The sequence below is a fragment of the Oncorhynchus tshawytscha genome, linkage group LG27 (assembly GCF_018296145.1).
Source record: "Oncorhynchus tshawytscha isolate Ot180627B linkage group LG27, Otsh_v2.0, whole genome shotgun sequence".
NCBI lineage: Eukaryota > Metazoa > Chordata > Actinopteri > Salmoniformes > Salmonidae > Oncorhynchus > Oncorhynchus tshawytscha.
The window spans coordinates 1,384,671-1,406,572 of NC_056455.1; the positions used below are offsets into that span (position 1 = coordinate 1,384,671).

A 21,902-nucleotide genomic window follows, 5' to 3' on the forward strand; every position below is an offset into this window, starting at 1 on the left:
TCCCACCTCAGGGCTGTTCTCACCAGAACACAGTAGACTTGTGTTTAGTCCCACCTCAGGACTGTTCTCACCAGAACACATTAGACTTGTGTTTAGTCCCACCTCAGGGTTGTTCTCACCAGAAGACATTAGTCTTGTGTTTAGTCCCACCTCAGTGTTGTTCTCACCAGAACACACTGGGCTGGTGTTTAGTCCCAACTCAGGGCTGTTCTCACCAGAACACAATGGGCTGGTGTTTAGTCCCACCTCAGAGCTGTTCTCACCAGAACACACTGGGCTGGTGTTTAGTCCCAACTCAGGGCTGTTCTCACCAGAACACAATGGGCTGGTGTTTAGTCCCAACTCAGAGCTGTTCTCACCAGAACACACTGGGCTGGTGTTTAGTCCCAACTCAGGGCTGTTCTCACCAGAACACAATGGGCTGGTGTTTAGTCCCACCTCAGAGCTGTTCTCACCAGAACACAATGGGCTGGTGTTTAGTCCCACTATAACTCTTGTGTTTACTGTTCTCACCAGAACACAGTAGACTCAGAGCTGTTCTCACCAGAACACACTGGGCTGGTGTTTAGTCCCACCTCAGAGCTGTTCTCACCAGAACACACTGGGCTGGTGTTTAGTCCCACCTCAGAGCTGTTCTCACCAGAACACACTGGGCTGGTGTTTAGTCCCAACTCAGGGCTGTTCTCACCAGAACACACTGGGCTGGTGTTTAGTCCCAACTCAGGGCTGTTCTCACCAGAACACAATGGGCTGGTGTTTAGTCCCAACTCAGAGCTGTTCTCACCAGAACACACTGGGCTGGTGTTTAGTCCCAACTCAGGTCTGTTCTCACCAGAACACACTGGGCTGGTGTTTAGTCCCACCTCAGAGCTGTTCTCACCAGAACACAATGGGCTGGTGTTTAGTCCCACCTCAGAGCTGTTCTCACCAGAACACACTGGGCTGGTGTTTAGTCCCACCTCAGAGCTGTTCTCACCAGAACACACTGGGCTGGTGTTTAGTCCCACCTCAGAGCTGTTCTCACCAGAACACACTGGGCTGGTGTTTAGTCCCACCTCAGAGCTGTTCTCACCAGAACACACTGGGCTGGTGTTTAGTCCCAACTCAGGGCTGTTCTCACCAGAACACACTGGGCTGGTGTTTAGTCCCAACTCAGAGCTGTTCTCACCAGAACACATTTGACTGGTGTTTTTTTTGTTTTGTTTTTCACCTTTATTTACCCAGGTAGGCTAGTTGAGAACAAGTTCTCATTTGCAACTGCGACCTGGCCAAGATAAAGCATAGCAGTGTGAACAGACAACACAGAGTTACACATGGAGTAAACAATTAACAAGTCAATAACACAGTAGAAAAAATAAAATAAAAGAGTCTATATACATTGTGTGCAAAAGGCGTGAGGAGGTAGGCGAATAATGACAATTTTACAGATTAACACTGGAGTGATAAATTATCAGATGGTCATGTACAGGTAGAGATATAGGTGTGCAAAAGAGCAGAAAAGTAAATAAATAAAAACAGTATGGGGATGAGGTAGGTAAAAAAGGGTGGGCCATTTACCGATAGACTATGTACAGCTGCAGCGATCGGTTAGCTGCTCAGATAGCAGATGTTTGAAGTTGGTGAGGGAGATAAAAGTCTCCAACTTCAGCGATTTTTGCAATTCGTTCCAGTCACAGGCAGCAGAGAACTGGAACGAAAGGCGGCCAAATGAGGTGTTGGCTTTAGGGATGATCAGTGAGATACACCTGCTGGAGCACGTGCTACGGGTGGGTGTTGCCATCGTGACCAGTGAACTGAGATAAGGCGGAGCTTTACCTAGCATGGACTTGTAGATGACCTGGAGCCAGTGGGTCTGGCGACGAATATGTAGCGAGGGCCAGCCGACTAGAGCATACAGGTCGCAATGGTGGGTGGTATAAGGTGCTTTAGTGACAAAACGGATGGCACTGTGATAAACTGCATCCAGTTTGCTGAGTAGAGTGTTGGAAGCTATTTTGTAGATAACATCGCCGAAGTCGAGGATCGGTAGGATAGTCAGTTTTACTAGGGTAAGTTTGGCTGCGTGAGTGAAGGATGCTTTGTTGCGGAATAGAAAGCCGACTCTAGATTTGATTTTCGATTGGAGATGTTTGATATGAGTCTGGAAGGAGAGTTTACAGTCTAGCCAGACACCTAGGTACTTATAGATGTCCACATATTCAAGTTCGGAACCATCCAGGGTGGTGATGCTAGTCGGGCGTGCGGGTGCAGGCAGCGAACGGTTGAAAAGCATGCATTTGGTTTTACTTGCATTTAAGAGCAGTTGGAGGCCACGGAAGGAGTGTTGTATGGCATTGAAGCTCGTTTGGAGGTTAGATAGCACAGTGTCCATGGACGGGCTGGAAGTATACAGAATGGTGTCGTCTGCGTAGAGGTGGATCAGGGAATTGCCCGCAGCAAGAGCAACATCATTGATATATACAGAGAAAAGAGTCGGCTCGAGAATTGAACCCTGTGGCACCCCATAGAGACTGTCAGAGGACCGGACAGCATGCCCTCCGATTTGACACACTGAACTCTGTCTGCAAAGTAGTTGGTGAACCAGGCAAGGCAGTTATCGGAAAAACCGAGGCTACTGAGTCTGCCGATAAGAATATGGTGATTGACAGAGTCGAAAGCCTTGGCAAGGTCGATGAAGACGGCTGCACAGTACTGTCTTTTATCGATGGCGGTTATGATATCGTTTAGTACCTTGAGCGTGGCTGAGGTGCACCCGTGACCGGCTCGGAAGCCAGATTGCACAGCGGAGAAGGTACGGTGGGATTCGAGATGGTCAGTGACCTGTTTGTTGACTTGGCTTTCGAAGATCTTAGATAGGCAGGGCAGGATGGATATAGGTCTGTAACAGTTTGGGTCCAGGGTGTCTCCCCCTTTGAAGAGGGGGATGACTGCGGCAGCTTTCCAATCCTTGGGGATCTCAGACGATATGAAAGAGAGGTTGAACAGGCTGGTGCAACAGGGGTTGCGACAATGGCGGCTGATAGTTTCAGAAATAGAGGGTCCAGATTGTCAAGCCCAGCTGATTTGTACGGGTCCAGGTTTTGCAGCTCTTTCAGAACATCTGCTATTTGGATTTGGGTAAAGGAGAACCTGGAGGGGCTTGGGCGAGTAGCTGCGGGGGGGGGCGGAGCTGTTGGCCGAGGTTGGAGTAGCCAGGCGGAAGGCATGGCCAGCCGTTGAGAAATGCTTGTTGAAGTTTTCGATAATCATGGATTTATCGGTGGTGACTGTGTTACCTAGCCTCAGTGCAGTGGGTAGCTGGGAGGAGGTGCTCTTGTTCTCCATGGACTTCAGTGTCCCAGAACTTTTTGGAGTTGGAGCTACAGGATGCAAATTTCTGCCTGAAGAAGCTGGCCTTAGCTTTCCTGACTGACTGCGTGTATTGGTTCCTGACTTCTCTGAACAGTTGCATATCGCGGGGACTATTCGATGCTATTGCAGTCCGCCACAGGATGTTTTTGTGCTAGTCGAGGGCAGTCAGGTCTGGAGTGAACCAAGGGCTATATCTGTTCTTAGTTCTGCATTTTTTGAACGGAGCATGCTTATCTAAAATGGTGAGGAAGTTACTTTTAAAGAATGACCAGGCATCCTCAACTGACGGGATGAGGTCAATGTCCTTCCAGGATACCCAGGCCAGGTCGATTAGAAAGGCCTGCTCACAGAAGTGTTTTAGGGAGCGTTTGACAGTGATGAGGGGTGGTCGTTTGACTGCAGATCCGTAGCGGACACAGGCAATGAGGCAGTGATCGCTGAGATCCTGGTTGAAGACAGCGGAGGTGTATTTGGAGGGCCAGTTGGTCAGGATGACGTCTATGAGGGTGCCCTTGTTTACAGATTTAGGGTTGTACCTGGTGGGTTCCTTGATGATTTGTGTGAGATTGAGGGCATCTAACTTAGATTGTAGGACTGCCGGGGTGTTAAGCATATCCCAGTTTAGGTCACCTAACAGAACAAACTCTGAAGCTAGATGGGGGGCGATCAATTCACAAATGGTGTCCAGGGCACAGCTGGGAGCTGAGGGGGGTCGGTAGCAGGCGGCAACAGTGAGAGACTTATTTCCGGAGAGAGTAATTTTAATGTTAATTAGTAGTTCGAACTGTTTGGGTATGGACCTGGAAAGTATGACATTACTTTGCAGGCTATCTCTGCAGTAGACTGCAACTCCTCCCCCTTTGGCAGTTCTATCTTGACGGAAAATGTTATAGTTGGGTATGGAAATATGTTGAGACCCACCTCAGGGCTGTTCTCACCGGAACACATTAGACTGGTGTTGAGACCCACCTCAGGGCTGTTCTCACCAGAACACAGTAGACTGGAGTAAAGGCAACTCACACACGTCATCAGTCTTATTCATTGGCCGTATATCTCACCAGCTGACTCATTCAAGGTTGTTTTAAACTGATCCACCCATACAGAATTAGCTAATAATCCCTTTGGTAAAATAGGTCACGCCATAGCTTTAAGAGGTTTTTATGTGTCATGTCAAGGAAACTCGCCAAAAGCACATTTCTATTATCTTTCCAGTTAGGTTACATATAGCTTCTCCTCATTCCTCCAACTGCCTAACATCATCACTGTTCCAACTGCCTAACATCATCACTGTTCCAACTGCCTAACATCATTACTGTTCCAACTGCCTAACATCATTACTGTTCCAACTGCCTAACATCATCACTGTTCCAACTGCCTAACATCTTCACTGTTCCAACTGCTTAACATAATCTCTGTTCCAACTGCCTAACATCTTCACTGTTCCAACTGCCGCTGAATGCCCTCTAGTCACGCCACCTCTCTCTTCTACTGTACTCTCCCTTTTGTTTCTACTCAGGATTCGCCACCAACTGTCATTTCCTGTTCCTCACTGCCTCTTTCCTGTTGCCCCTATCCCTCCTCCACCATGCCCATTCTGACCCCCATCCCCACCTGCTTCTTCCTGCTCTTCCTGCCCCTGGTGGTGTCCTCTCTCTGGGTCTCAGTCTCTAGCCAGCAGCCCCTCCTCTGGAAAAACCACAAAGGACAGGTTAGTATTATAGACAATGATCATGATCACCATGTAGCAAGGGAGACACCGTAACACGTGCATCTTAGCTGTCTCAAGTAGTTCAGGGAGATTTTAACAGAGGAGGAAGCCATTTTTGATGAACCTAGAGACCCCCCCTCCCCCCCACGGATCCTTCCATTGTCCCACCTCACCTTTCCCAGAAAGCCTTGTTGTCCCGAGATCTTCCTCTTTGCCTCCGCCACTGGTCCCTGGACCCCCCTGCTGTCCTGGAGGCTGTTGCCCACTAACGAGACTCTCCAGCTGGGTACAGGTTCTCTCCTAGCCCCTTGTGGCTCCTGGAGCTCTGGGCATCTCCCATCTACAGTAGCAGGGCCTGGCCTGCAGGGGGCTCCTCTCCTCCTCAGTGCCACACTGGGCATACTCACATCATCACATTGCCTCTCCTCCTTGCTCCTGGCTTTCTGATTGGCTTGGAGCTTAGCGGTTGGGCCAGTCGCAGCAGAGTTTGTTGGCGTGTCTTTAGAGGATGGTATCGTTGTATTTACGTCATTGAGTCCTTCGTCGCTGTCATAGCGCCTCTCTTCTTCCTCCTCTGTGGGATCAAGGGAACAATATAATACATTAGAAACTATTATTAAACTACTATTTGGAGATCAGTTGTGGCACGACCATCTCAATCTCAGGCTCTATCTGGTGACAGTGTAGAGTAGCTATATCGTAAAATAACTCAGTGGCCTTTACCCTTTAGGCAACAAACTATCACACAGCACAGATAAGCAGGGAAGACACCACACAAACTATCACACAGCACAGATAAGCAGGGAAGACACCACACAAACTAAGCAGGGAAGACACCACACAAACTAAGCAGGGAAGACACCACACAAACTATCACACAGGACAGAGAGGCAGTGTATACACCACACAAACTATCACACAGGACAGATAAGCAGGGAAGACACCACACAAACTATCACACAGGACAGATAAGCAGGGAAGACACCAAAGACACCACACAAACTATCACACAGGACAGATAAGGGGAAGACACCACACAAACTATTACACAGCACAGATAAGCAGGGAAGACACCACACACTATCACACAGCACATATAAGCAGGGAAGACACCACACACTATCACACAGCACATATAAGCAGGGAAGACACCACACACACTATCACACAGCACATATAAGCAGGGAAGACACCACACACACTATCACACAGCACAGATAAGCAGTGAAGACACCACACACACTATCACACAGCACAGATAAGTGTAAACTGTGTATATATATATATATATATATATATATCACACAGGACATATAAGCAGTGAAGACACCACACAAACTATCACACAGCACAGATAAGCAGGGAAGACACCACAGTGGGTATCACAGAGCACAGTGGGGAGAACAAGTATTTGATACACTGCCGGGAATGCAGGTTTTCCTACTTACAAAGCATGTAGAGGTCTGTAATTTTTTATCAAAGGTACACTTCAACTGTGAGAGATGGAATCTAAAACAAAAATCCAGAAAATCACATTGTATGATTTTTAAGTAATTAATTTACATTTTATTGCATGACATAAGTATTTGATCACCTACCAACCAGTAAGAATTCCGGCTCTCACAGACCTGTTCGTTTTTCTTTAACCTCTTGGTGTTAGGGGGCAGTATTTTCATTTTTGGAAAAAAAACGTCCCAGTTTTTAACGGGATATTTTGTCAGGAAAAGATGCTAGAATATACATATAATTGACAGCTTTGGATAGAAAACACTAACGTTTCCTAAACTGTAAAGATATTGTCTGTGAGTATAACAAAACTGATGTTGCAGGCGAAAGCCTGAGAAAAATCCAATCTGGAAGTGCCCCAGGTTTTGAAAGTGCTGCGTTCCAATGACTCCCTATATAGCTGTGAATGTACCATCAACGAGCTTACGCTTTCTACAAATTCCCCAAGGTGTCTACAGCATTGTGACATAGTTTTATGCATTTCTGTTGAAGAATAGCTGTATGGGGGCACATTGCGTAAGTGGTCACATGGTGGCTCCGAGAGAGAATCTTGCGTAAAGTGCAGAGGTAGCCATTACTCCAATCGGTCCTAGAGAAAAAGGAATTGTCCCAATGGATATATTATCGAATAGATATTAGAAAAACACCTTGAGGATGGATTCTAAACAACGTTTGCCATGTTTCTGTCGATATTATGGAGCTAATTTGGAATATTTTTTGCCGTTGTGGTGACCGCAATTTCTGGGCGATTTCTCAGCCAAACGTGAAGAACAAACGGAGCTATTTCGCCTACAAAAATAATCTTTTGGGAAAAAATGAACTTTGGCTGTCTACCTGGGAGTCTCGTGAGTGAAAACATCCGAAGTTCATCAAAGGTAAACAATTTAATTTGATTGCTTTTCTGATTTCCGTGACAATTTTGCCTGCCGCTAGCAAGGCATAATGCTATGCTAGGCTATGATAAACTTACACAAATGCTTGTCTAGCGTTGGCTGTAAAGCATATTTTGAAAATCTGCGATGACAGGGTGATTAACAAAAGGCTAAGCTGTGTTCCAATATATTTCACTTGTGATTTTCATGAATAGGAAGATTTTCTAGGAAGATTTATGTCCATTGCGTTATGCTAATTAGTGTCAGAGGATGATAACGGGCCCGTTCACGGGCTGCGCGTCACTACAGGTTAAGAAGCCCTCCTGTTCTCCACTCATTACCTGTATTAACTGCACCTGTTTGAAATCGTCACCTGTATAAAAGACACCTGTCCACACACAATCAAACAGACTCCAACCTGTCCATAATGGCCAAGACCAGAGAGCTGTGTAAGGACATCAGGGATAAAATTGTAGACCTGCACAAGGCTGGGATGGACTACAGGAATATAGGCAAGCAGCTTGGTGAGAAAGCAACAACTGTTGGCGCAATTATTAGAAAATGGAAGAAGTTCAAGATGACGGTCAATCACCCTCGGTCTGGGGCTCCAAGCAAGATCTCACCTCGTGGGGCATCAATGATCATGAGGAAGGTAAGGGATCAGCCCAGAACTACACGGCAGGACCTGGTCAATGACCTGAAGAGAGCTGGGATATCTTCAACCACCAACTTACCACCCTGAGACAAGGCTGAGTAAAGCCCACAAAGAACTCCGCCACGGCACAACCCAAGGGGGGGGCTCCAACCCAGACAGGATGATCACATCAGTGACTCAACCCACTCAGGTGACGCACCCCTCCCAGGGACGGTATGAGAGAGCCCCAGTAAGCCAGTGACTCAGCCCCTCTAATAGGGTTAGAGGCAGAGAATCCCAGTGGAAAGAGGGGAACCGGCCAGGCAGAGACAGCAAGGGCGGAAACATATGATCTCTGTAATTGCAAACAAAGGTTTCTGTACCAAATATTAAGTTCTGTTTTTCTGATGTATCAAATACTTATGTCATGCAATAAAATGCAAATGAATTACTTAAAAATCATACAATGTGATTTTCTGGATTTTTGTTTTAGATTCCGTCTCTCACAGTTGAAGTGTACCTATGATAAAAATTACAGACCTCTACATGCTTTAAGTAGGAAAACCTGCAAAATCGGCAGTGTATCAAATACTTGTTCTCCCCACTGTATGTATGTATGTATATATATATACACACACACTGTTTGTATATACTGTAGAACACACTACTATGGTCAGTTGGCCACCAAGAAATCTGTGGCCTTTTCAATAACTGCGGTCAAGGAAACCCAATGGTCCGGTCTTTCTCATGGACAGACAAACATCAGTACACACACACAGACACAAATGCATGCACACACACTCAATTACGCACACACGCATGCAAGCACACACACGCACACACTCATACACACTCACAGATCAGATCTTTATTGGCAGCTGTGTGGCTGACTAAAGGGGTCGTGTCGGGTGTCGAGACGTCGCTGACACACTTGACATTTACACAACGTTCTCGTCAACACTCTCTCACACACACGCACACACAGGACGTACACAATAGGGCCACATCAATTTGAGATTATTGGGGAAGGGGGGACATTGCGTCTCTACTGGTTGGTTTGAGGGGGTGCAGGAGGGGCGACAGGGGTGTGACATTCTAAAAGAGGCGATATTGGGGGTCACGTTACAGTGTGGTTTTGTGGGGCAGCATGCCAGTGGGCAGCCATTAATGGTTTTAATGGTGTGACAGACGAGCCGGGAAGTGAGAGGAGGCCACTGTGATGGAAGACATCTCACTCTCTAAAAGCACACACACACACACAGCCGGGAGACATCTCACTGAGACGTAACTTACCCTGGCCTGAGCACTCGCTGTTGCTCTTCCCCTCGTTCACTTCCTGCTTCACAGAGGCCACACCTCCTCTGCGGAGGACTCTGGTCGAAGGTCCGCCCAGTTTGACCCTTGGTCGACCTCTCCTTCTCCTCACCCCCTGATTGGGCACCCAGTCCTGCTGGTTACTGGATGTATCGGCTGCTGGGTGAACATGAAGAGATGGTTGTGTTAGTGTCAGGGAGTGTATGTGGTACAAGGTTTACGTGTGTTTGTTTTACCTGTGCCACTCTCTCTGCAGTTTTCGTGGGCTCCGGGTCTGGGGTCCCGTCTGCGGCGGTGCATGCCCCCTGATGGTGCACCTCTCTGGGCCACAACCTTCTGCTTCAGCTGGGTCACCCTCCGTGCTAGTCGGGAGCTCAGGCTGGGACGACCTCTCCTCCTCGTGAGGAAGCCATGATTAGTCATCGTCTTCATTCGCTTCTCTCCGCTCCCATCTGCTTCATAATCCTCTGCCCTGAAAAACACAAAGAAGAGAGAGTTGGATTTTAGAAACAAACAAACAAAAAAACAAAGGAGATCAAAGAAACGGTAACAGGTCATCTGGTCTTTCTGCCCTCTATACCTCTCACAAGAGCTCTTTTACTTTCTCCCTTTTCCTCCTTCTCTCTGTCTAGCCTTTGATGAGTAGAGAGAGGGGGGGGTTCCTTTCCAGTGCGGACGCTGTGTTTGGAAGAGAAAGCATTCTGTCGGTAAACTCTGAAATATCCAAGAGGAGTGTGACTATGAGACCCTGATGAATAACCACAAGAAAAAGGGAAAAATGGCTGAAAAACAGAGAGAGAGAAGGGTGGCAGGAAGGTGAGAGATGGAGGGAGAGAGAAAGAGACACGGCAGTCTCAGGGGGAGTCTGTCCGTTGACCTAAGCTCCAGGGCTGGATATATGAACACCTCTATTGAACACCACCACTCCCTGCTCCAGGGCTGGATATATGAACACCTCTATATAACACCACCACTCCTGCTCCAGGGCTGGATAGATGAACACCTCTATTGAACACCACCACTCCCTGCTCCAGGGCTGGATATATGAACACCTCTATTGAACACCACCACTCCCTGCTCCAGGGCTGGATAGATGAACACCTCTATTGAACACCACCACTCCCTGCTCCAGGGCTGGATATATGAACACCTCCATTGAACACCACCACTCCCTGCTCCAGGGCTGGATAGATGAACACCTCTATTGAACACCACCACTCCCTGCTCCAGGGCTGGATAGATGAACACCACCATTGAACACCACCACTCCCTGCTCCAGGGCTGGATAGATGAACACCACCATTGAACACCACCACTCCCTGCTCCAGGGCTGGATAGATGAACACCTCTATTGAACACCACCACTCCCTGCTCCAGGGCTGGATAGATGAACACCTCTATTGAACACCACCACTCCATGCTCCAGGGCTGGATAGATGAACACCTCTATATAACACCACCACTCCTGCTCCAGGGCTGGATAGATGAACACCTCTATTGAACACCACCACTCCTGCTCCAGGGCTGGATAGATGAACACCACCACTCCCTGCTCCAGGGCTGGATAGATGAACACCTCTATTGAACACCACCACTCCCTGCTCCAGGGCTGGATAGATGAACACCTCTATTGAACACCACCACTCCCTGCTCCAGGGCTGGATAGATGAACACCTCTATTGAACACCACCACTCCCTGCTCCAGGGCTGGATAGATGAACACCTCTATTGAACACCACCACTCCCTGCTCCAGGGCTGGATAGATGAACACCTCTATTGAACACCACCACTCCCTGCTCCAGGGCTGGATATATGAACACCTCTATTGAACACCACCACTCCCTGCTCCAGGGCTGGATATATGAACACCTCTATTGAACACCACCACTCCCTGCTCCAGGGCTGGATAGATGAACACCTCCATTGAACACCACCACTCCCTGCTCCAGGGCTGGATATATGAACACCACCACTCCCTGCTCCAGGGCTGGATATATGAACACCACCACTCCTGCTCCAGGGCTGGATAGATGAACACCTCTATTGAACACCACCACTCCCTGCTCCAGGGCTGGATATATGACCACCACCACTCCCTGCTCCAGGGCTGGATATATGAACACCACCACTCCCTGCTCCAGGGCTGGATATATGAACCCCTCTATTGAACACCACCACTCCCTGCTCCAGGGCTGGATAGATGAACACCTCTATTGAACACCACCACTCCCTGCTCCAGGGCTGGATAGATGAACACCTCCATTGAACACCACCACTCCCTGCTCCAGGGCTGGATATATGAACACCTCCATTGAACACCACCACTCCCTGCTCCAGGGCTGGATAGATGAACACCTCTATTGAACACCACCACTCCCTGCTCCAGGGCTGGATAGATGAACACCACCATTGAACACCACCACTCCCTGCTCCAGGGCTGGATAGATGAACACCACCATTGAACACCACCACTCCCTGCTCCAGGGCTGGATAGATGAACACCTCTATTGAACACCACCACTCCCTGCTCCAGGGCTGGATAGATGAACACCTCTATTGAACACCACCACTCCCTGCTCCAGGGCTGGATAGATGAACACCTCTATATAACACCACCACTCCTGCTCCAGGGCTGGATAGATGAACACCTCTATTGAACACCACCACTCCTGCTCCAGGGCTGGATAGATGAACACCTCTATTGAACACCACCACTCCTGCTCCAGGGCTGGATAGATGAACACCTCTATTGAACACCACCACTCCCTGCTCCAGGGCTGGATAGATGAACACCTCTATTGAACACCACCACTCCCTGCTCCAGGGCTGGATATATGAACACCTCTATTGAACACCACCACTCCCTGCTCCAGGGCTGGATATATGAACACCTCTATTGAACACCACCACTCCCTGCTCCAGGGCTGGATATATGAACACCACCACTCCCTGCTCCAGGGCTGGATAGATGAACACCTCTATTGAACACCACCACTCCCTGCTCCAGGGCTGGATATATGAACACCACCACTCCCTGCTCCAGGGCTGGATAGATGAACACCACCACTCCCTGCTCCAGGGCTGGATAGATGAACACCACCACTCCCTGCTCCAGGGCTGGATAGATGAACACCACCACTCCCTGCTCCAGGGCTGGATAGATGAACACCACCACTCCCTGCTCCAGGGCTGGATAGATGAACACCACCACTCCCTGCTCCAGGGCTGGATAGATGAACACCTCTATTGAACACCACCACTCCCTGCTCCAGGGCTGGATAGATGAACACCACCACTCCCTGCTCCAGGGCTGGATAGATGAACACCTCTATTGAACACCACTGCTCCACTACCCTTTTTCTCTTTCTATCTTTCGATCTCAAATAAGCACACACACACACACACTCTGCTATGAGCAGCTGGTGTCTGAGGCAGGTGAATCCTATATTCCCTCAGAGCTCAGTGTCTCCCTTCAAGGAAAAGAGAGGGAAGGAGGTGGGAAGGAGGAGGGAGGGAGAAGGAAGGGAGGGAGGATTAAATGACGGAGGGAGGGAGGGAGGAAGAAAGAAAGGAGGCAGGGATGGATGGATGCAGGGAGGGGGAGGGAGGCAGGGAGGGGGGAGAAAGGAGGGAAATAGATAGAGTTGAGGAAGGAGCAGAGTAAAGGGAGAAGGGAGAGGAGAGGATTAAGCAGGGATTGAATGGAGGAAAGGAGGAGCATGAAAAGAGGAGGGGAAGATAGGATGTGTAATGTGAAACCTGAGAGAAATACCACCTGGTTGAGTTGTCATCTCAGGCAGTCAGACAAAAAGAAAGGCAACACTGAAATGCTGAAGTCAGAATCTACAGAGAAGCCAGCTTCCTGCTGAGGTCAGGATCTACAGAGAAGCCAGCTTCCTGCTGACATCAGGATCTACAGAGAAGCCAGCTTCCTGCTGAGGTCAGGATCGACAGAGAAGCCTGCTTCCTGCTGAGGTCAGGATCTACGGAGAAGCCAGCTTCCTGCTGACATCAGGATCTACAGAGAAGCCAGCTTCCTGCTGAGGTCAGGATCTACAGAGAAGCCAGCTTCCTGCTGAGGTCAGGATCGACAGAGAAGCCAGCTTCCTGCTGAGGTCAGGATCGACAGAGAAGCCAGCTTCCTGCTGAGGTCAGGATCGACAGAGAAGCCAGCTTCCTGCTGAGGTCAGGATCTACAGAGAAGCCAGCTTCCTGCTGAAGTCAAGATCTACAGAGAAGCCAGCTTCCTGAACCCCCCTAAACTCCCCCTAACAAACTGCCACACCACTCAGACCTAGGGTTACAAAATTCCGGGATCCATCAATAAATTCCCTGGTTTTCCTGAAATCCCGGGTTGGAGGATTCCTGGAATCCGTACGGAATAAGCAGGAAATCCAGGGAATTTATTGAAAGTTTCCGGAATTTTGCAAGCCTACCCATACCCCTCATTCCCATCCCACACACCAACTCTCCATCACCCAGCCCTAACCTGTCTGTCACCATCACCCCCTGACCTCTCCTTTCAACCTTTGACCCCCAGTCAGTCCCTAAGACCCAGCAATAGCCCTCAGTCATATCCTCACTGGAAGGAGAGTATGTGAAGAGGGGACAAGGGCAGTTGGTTGATGTAGAATGATGTAAAATCAACAGTCAATGTAATTACTATAACAACAGCCTTCCCCTTTTTCCTCTCTCCAACACCGATGCCAACAAGTACTGCCACCAAGAGACCAGTTGCTAGAGAAACTCTCTCTCTCTCTCTCTCTATATGTCTCTCTCTAAGATTAAGGAATACACTAATGATACTACACTCATTCATTCATTCATTAAAAAATACACCCTGTCACATACCAGCCAGCTCCAGTAATTAAACAAATATGGGATGTGTGTGGTGTGTGTGTGTCGTCTGTGTGTGCGTGTTGTCATTTTTCATTAGTGTGTTGTAATCACTGTGGTAACCGTGATAAACGTTGTGCTTGTTTAATCAGTTTATCACGCTATCATAGGTGGAGCACAGCCAGAAAACACATCCATCAATATGATGACCTAACACTGGAATTTAACACTGTGTAGGGCATTAGGGGATTTGCTTTGTAATCGTGTGTGTGTGTGTGTGTGTGTGTGTGTGTGTGTGTGTGTGTGTGTGTGTGTAAGAAGAGAGGGTTGTAGAGTCATTCATCACTGTGATAAGTCTACATGGGGACTTTGTCCATATTAATATGTGCTGAGGTGAGAGGGGGTCAGGACATAATCAATGGAGTGATAAATATGGTGTGCGTGTGTAAGAGAGAGAGAGAGAGAGAGAGAGGCAGCAGTTCCTCTTATAAAGAAGCTCAACAGGGTTCATCTCAGGCAACAATATTTCTATGAGTCCTAAATATAAGGAAAAACCACGATGGAGCCGTACTGGATGGCTGTCGTTTTACAAGCTCTGACCCAAGACAGCTTTTCTGTGATTATTTTGTCCTTTATTTTGACTGTATTTCCTGTAATGTATCCTCTATTATTTCTTACAACCGACAAGAACTTTGAACATCAGATCGGCAGTTACTTACCCCAGTTACGGCTTCTACTTCAAATCATCTGCCCTGGGCTCCCTCTGTAATTCCAACCCAATTTTCGGCGTTACAGAGAAGAGAGGGTGGATCCTAGTGAGATTAAGGCGAAGGGAAAACCGGCCACCTCTTCCCTCCATTCCACTGGCTAATGTACAGTCACTCGAGAATAAGATGGAGGATCTCTAATCACGGACTTGTTACTAACGCGACTCTCAGAACTGCAATATTCTTCGTTTTTCAGAAACAAGGCGCTCATACAAGATACCCACCACGGCTATCCAACTCGATGGATTCTCTATTCACCGGGCGGACAGGACAGTGGAGTCGGGGAAATCGAGGGGGGGAGGTATTTGCCTCTTCCTCAACTCCAACTGGTGTCCTAATTCCAGCAAGGTGGAAGTGTCGACCCACTGTTCACCCGTCTTGGAATATCTGATGGTCAAATGCCGACCCTTCTACCTCTCGAGGGAGTTTTCAGTTGTTATTTATCGTGACTGCTGTATACATTCCACCTCAGGACAATAACAATAATAAGCTGGCACTTAAGAACTGTACAAGGCTATAAACCAGAAGGAAACCCTACACCCAGAGGCTGCCTTTCTGGTTTCCAGCCATTTTAATTCATGCCCAACTTTCATCAACACATCTCCAACGACACTAAAGGCCATAAAGCCCTAGACCACTGCTATTCGACCCACAAGCAAGGATACAAGGCCCTCCCTCAAAGTACCAGAAATTCGCTCCGTTGAGAAATGGTCACCAGAATCAGAGGGTAAGCTACGGGACTGCTATGTTAGCGCTGACTAGAATATGTTTCGAGATTTTGCCGATAACGTTGACGACCTAACCATCTCCGTCACTGGCTTCAATACAAAATGCATCAGCGACGTTGTACCCACGGTGAAGGTTCACTGCTAACCCCAATCAAAAGCCCTGGATTAACACCAAAGTTGGTGCTAAACTAAAGGACAGGACTACCACACACAGAGCTATCGCAGACAACCCTGATGCTACACGGCCGAAGACAGGAATAAGTACAAGAAGGCCCGCTATGACCTCCACAGAGTCATCAATCAAGCAAAAGGACAATAAAGGAATGAGGTGAAATCATATTCCACAGGCTCTAACACCCGCCACATGTGGAGGGGCTACAGTCTACTACAGATTACAAAGGAAGATCCAACCATGATCTGCCCAATGATGCCTCTCTACCAGACTAACTCAATGCATTTTATGCACGCTTTGACAACATTGATCCGGGCGTGAGGGCCATCACACCTTTAGGGTCTTTAATCAGGTCAACACCTGCAAGGCCGCGGGCCCCGACGGTAGTCCAGGGTGCGTTCTCAGAGCATGCGCAGAACAGCTGGCAGGCATATTCACGGTCATTTTCAACCTCTCCTTGTCCCAGTGTTTAATCCCCACATGTTTTAAAATGACCACAATCAAGGCTTCATGACACAATGATTACCGCCCTGTAGCACTCACTTCTGCAATCAGGAAGTGCTTTGAGAGGCTGGTTATGGCACACATTAACTCCACCATCCCAGATACCCTAGACCCACTCTAATTTGCATACCACCCCAACAGATCCATAGATGACGCAATCTCAATTGCTCTCCACACTGCACTCACCCACCTAGATAAGAGGAATAACTATGTGAGAATGCTGTTGATTGACTACAGCTCGTCACCAAGCTTAGGACTCTGGGTCTGAACACCTCCCTCTGCAATTGGATCCTGGACTTTGTGACGAGCCAACCTGAGGTGGTGAGGGTAGGCAACATCACCTTCATCACACTGGCCCTTAACACAGGAGCCCCACAGGGGTGTGTGCTTAGTCCCCTCCTGTACTCCTTATTCACCCACGATTGTGTGGCCACACACAACTCCAACACCATTATCAAGTTACCTGACGACAGTAGGCCTGATCATCGGCAACGATGAATCAGCCTACAGGAAGGAGGTCAGAGACTTGGCAGTGTGGTGCCGGAGCAACAACTTCACCCTCAACGTCAGCAAGACAAAGGAGCTAATCGTGGACTACAGAAAACGTAGGGGCGAGCATGTCCCCATCCACATCAACAGGGCGACAGTGGAGCATGTAAACAGCTTCATGTTCCTCTAATCACTAAAGACTTAAAGTGGTCCAAACACACACAGTCATGAAGAAGGTACGACAGTGCCTCTTCCCTCTGAGGAGCTTGAAAAAGTTTGTCATGGGCCCTCAAATCCTTAAAAGGTTCTACAGCTGTACAATTGAGAGCATATTGACTGGCTGCATCACTGCTTGGTATGGCAACAGCACCGCCCTGGATCGCATGGCACTACAGAGGGTTGTGAGGACAGCCCAGTACATCACTGGGGCTGAGCTCCCTGCCATCCAGGACCTCTATATCAGGCGGTGTGAAAAGAAGGTCCGGAAAATGGTCAAAGACCCCAACCACCCAAGCCATAGACTATTTTCTCTGCTGCCGCACGGCAAGAGCTACCGGTGCATCAAGTCTGACACCAACCAGCTCTTGAACAGCTTCTGTCTCCAAGCAATACAACTGATAAATAGCTAACGAAATAGCTACATGGGCCGAGTTTACCTTGTATCTCTATTGACCTTTTATTTCAATATTTGCACTCTATGCACACTCACAAGGATCTAAATACTCACAAACACTGTCACTCCAACACACACACACCCACACACACACACACTGTCACTCACTCCATCATCTGCTCACTCACACATAATATGCAGACATTTATACTGACTCTACACACCCACACACCTACTAACATACAAGCTGCTGCTACTCTATTTATCATATATCCTATTGCCTAATCACCCTATATCTACTTCCATCACTCCAGTATCCCTGCACATGTACATATGTTATTGGAACTGACTTTTCAAATATTTCCTGTATATAGTATGCTTAGTTACTTACTTTATGGTGTATTTCATATTTCCTATTCTTATTTCTCGTGTGTTTTTTTCTAGTAATACATTGTTATTGATTATTGCATTGTTGGGTTTTGAATTTGCAAGAAAGGCATTTCACTGTATTTGTGCATGTGACATTCAAACTTTAAACTTGTATAAGTGAATAAATGGATAGGAGAATCCCTGCGGAGACACTCGCCTGAGTCTCTTGGGGCCGTCTGAGGCGCTGGGACTGGAGGTAGACTTGCGTTTCCGGGGGCGACCGGGTCGTCTGCGAGCAGGGCTATGAGAGGTCTCTGCTTTCTGGCGGTCATGTTTTCTCTGCAGCTTTGTCAGTTCTCTCTGTTTCTCTTTGTAACGTCTCTGGATCTCCGCTAGCTGGACTCGTATCGCTAGCTCCGCCCCATCCACTGTCTCCATGACACCCTTCACCGGACACACCTGCAGACAGATAGACGTGAAGGATATAGTAGATTGTAAATGGACTGTACTGTGTGACAGTACATAGAAAATGTAGCTTGTGTATCTGTGTGTATATACAGTGCAGTTATATACTGTGTATCCATGTATATACAGTACAGTGTATACTCTATATCTGTGTGTAAATATATAGTACAGTTATGTACTGTGTTTTAACATGCATGTACAGTATCGTTATATACTGTGTATCTGTGTAGCCTAGTGGTTAGACCGTTGGACTCGTAACCGAAAGGTTGCAAGATCGAATCCCCGAGCTGACAAGGTGCAAATCTGTCATTTTGCCGCTGAACAAGGAAGTTAACCCACTGTTCATAGGCCGTCATTGAAAATAACAATTTGTTCTTAACTGACTTGCCTAGTTAAATAAATAATAAAAACAAATACAGTACATTACTGTTATATACTGTGTATGTGTGTATATATACAGTACAATTATTTACTGTGTATATACAGTTATATATATATATATATATATATATATATATATACATATATATATACATATATATATATACATATATATATATACATATATATATATATATATACACACACACACAGTATACATGGTACAGTTATAAACTGTGTTTCTGTGTATATACAGTACAGTTATATTCTGTACATGTGCATTATATGACTAAACAAGTGTGTATACCTACAGGACTGTCTGTATGTGCACATTTGAGTGTGTGTGTTCAGTTCTGTGTGTGTATGGAAAGTTCTGTGTGTGTTTAGGCATACACACATACCGGCTCGTGGCGAGGCATCCAGCTGCATTTCCGTCGCAGGTTGAAGGTCATCCTGACGGGACAGTGCTTCCCCTCCCCACTCCCTGGAGCTCCTTCCCCAAGCTCCAGACTGCGAGCCGCAGCCAGGGTCGCCAGGCTACTAAGGTCAAAGGTCAAAACGTCCTCTCCTGGCGAGAGAGAGAAAATAATTACATTATTTTTTACTATTGCCGCCGCCTAAACAAGTGATTGGCAAACAGAGTGAATGTTAGCTAAGTTATAGCATTCACACACACACACGAGCACACACACACATCGGCAGAGTGAGAGGGAAAGAGGTGGACAGACGGAGAGAAAGGAGGGAGAGTGCTAAAGGAGTGCTGTCTCTCCATCTATCACTGTCATTAACTCTGTCATTGTCACCGCCTGCAGATCAACTAGAATATTCATGAGGGACCAGCCAGCCCACACCCACAACCACACACACACACACCGGTTCATTTCGCTGAGCTGCAAAGACAGTCAAATTGCTGCGCACAGGAGAAAAGTAGAGGGAGAGAGAGGATGATAAAGACAAAGGAAGGGAGGGAGGGAGGAGGAGATATAGGAGGAGAAGGGAAGATAAGGCAGAAGAGAAGGGAGGACGAGAAGGGGGGACAAGGTAGAGAAGGAGGAGGAGAAGGGAAGATGAGGCAGAGAAGGAGGAGGAGAAGGGAGGACGAGGCAGAGGAGAAGAAGGGAGGACAAGGTAGAGGAGAAGGAGGAGGAGAAGGGAGTACGAGGTAGAGGAGGAGAAGGGAGGATGATGTATAGGGGAAGGAGGAGGAGAAGGGATGACGAGGTAGAGGAGAAGGAGGAGAAGGGAAGATGGGGCAGAGGAGAAGGAGGAAGGAGAAGGGACAACGATGCAGAGGAGAAAGAGGAGGAGAAGAGAGGACAAGGTAGAGGAGAAGGAGAAGGGAGGAAGTGGTCGATGGGAAGGAGGAGAAGGGAAGACGAGGTAGAGGAGAATGAGGAGGAGAGGGGAGGACGAGGTAGAGGAGAAGGAGGAGGAGAAGGGAGGACGAGGTAGAGGAGAAAGAGGAGGAGAAGGGAGGACGAGGTAGAGGAGGAGGAGGAGGAGAAGGGAAGACGAGGTAGAGGAGGAGAAGGGAGGACGAGGTAGAGGGGAAGGAGGAGGAGAGGGGAGGATGAGGTAGAGGAGAAGGATGAGAAGGGAAGATGAGGCAGATGAGAAGAAGGGAGGACAAGGTAGAGGAGAAGGGAAGATGAAGATGAAGCAGAGGAGAAGGAGGAGAAGAAGGGAGGACAATGTAGAGGAGGAGAAGGGAAGATGAGGCAGAGTAAAAGGAGGAGGAGAAGAGAGGACAAGGTAGAGGAGAAGGAGGAGGAGAAGGGAGGAAGAGGTCGAGGGGAAGGAGGAGGAGAAGGGAGGACGAGGTAGAGGGGAAGGAGGAGGAGGACTAGGTAGAGGAGAAGGAGGAGGAGAGGGGAGGACTAGGTAGAGGAGAAGGGAGGATGAGGTAGAGGAGAAGGGGGAGGAGAAGGGAGGAAGAGGTCGAGGGGGAAGGAGGAGGAGGGGGAGGACGAGATAGAGGGGAAGGAGGAGGAGAGGACGAGGTAGAGGGGAAGGAGGAGGAGAGGGGAGGACGAGGTAGAGGAGAAGGAGGAGGAGAGGGGAGGACGAGGTAGAGGAGAAGGAGGAGGAGAGGGGAGGACGAGGTAGAGAAGGAGGAGGAGAGGGGAGGACGAGGTAGAGGAGAAGGAGGAGGAGGAGAAGGGAGGACGAGGCAGAGGAGAAGAAGAGAGGACGAGAAGGGAGGACGAGGCAGAGGAGAAGAAGAGAGGACAAGGTAGAGTAGAAGGAAGAGGAGAAGGGAGGAGGAAGTAGAGGGGAAGGAGGAGGAGAAGGGAGGACAAGGTAGAGGAGAAGGATGAGAAGGGAAGATGAGGCAGAGGAAAAGGAGGAGGAGAAGGGAGGACGAGGCGGAGGAGGAGGAGAAGGACAAGGGAAGATGAGGCAGAGGAGAAGAAGGGAGGACAAGGTAGAGGAGAAGGAGGAGAAGGGAAGATTAAGCAGAGGAGAAGGGAGGATGAGGTAAAGGAGAAGGAGGAGAAGAAGGGAAGATGAGGCAGAGGAGAAAGCTGAGGAGAAGGGAAGATTAGGCAGAGGATAAGGAGGAGGATACGGGAGGACGAGGTAGAAGAGAAGGAGGAGGAGAAGGGAAGATGAGGCAGAGGAGGAGGAGAAGGCAGGGCGAGGCAGAGGAGAAAGAGCAGGAGAAGGGAGGACAAGGTAGAGGAGGAGGAGAAGGGAAGATGAGGCAGAGGAGGATGAGGCAGAGGAGGAGAGGGGGGGATGAGGCAGAGGAGAAAGCTGAGGAGAAGGGAAGATTAGGCAGAGGATAAGGAGGAGGATACGGGAGGACGAGGTAGAAGAGAAGGAGGAGGAGAAGGGAAGATGAGGCAGAGGAGGAGGAGAAGGCAGGGCGAGGCAGAGGAGAAAGAGCAGGAGAAGGGAGGACAAGGTAGAGGAGGAGGAGAAGGGAAGATGAGGCAGAGGAGGATGAGGCAGAGGAGGAGAGGGGGGGATGAGGCAGAGGAGAAGGAGGAGGACAAGGGAGGACGAGGTAGAGGAGAAGGAGGAGGATACGGGAGGACTAGGTAGAGGAGAAGGAGGAGGGAAGATGAGGCAGAGGAGGAGGAGAAGGCAGGGCGAGGCAGAGGAGAAAGAGCAGGAGAAGGGAGGACAAGGTAGAGGAGGAGGCGAAGGGAAGATGAGGCAGAGGAGGATGAGGCAGAGGAGGAGAAG

At 48.5% G+C, this 21,902-nt stretch overlaps 1 protein-coding gene across 1 annotated transcript in view; it reads right to left on the reverse strand.

Moving 5' to 3' along the window:
• LOC112261302 (BAH and coiled-coil domain-containing protein 1) overlaps positions 1-21,902 on the reverse strand; it is a 97,602-nt gene that overhangs the window by 12,206 nt on the left and 63,494 nt on the right. The window contains exons 12-17 of the mRNA XM_042307090.1: positions 19,112-19,278; positions 18,082-18,323; positions 9,622-9,857; positions 9,365-9,544; positions 5,233-5,633; positions 4,963-5,037 (exon numbers count right to left, since the gene is read on the reverse strand). Coding sequence (XP_042163024.1) covers positions 4,963-5,037; positions 5,233-5,633; positions 9,365-9,544; positions 9,622-9,857; positions 18,082-18,323; positions 19,112-19,278 — 1,301 coding nt within the window. The remainder of the gene's footprint in view (positions 1-4,962; positions 5,038-5,232; positions 5,634-9,364; positions 9,545-9,621; positions 9,858-18,081; positions 18,324-19,111; positions 19,279-21,902) is intronic.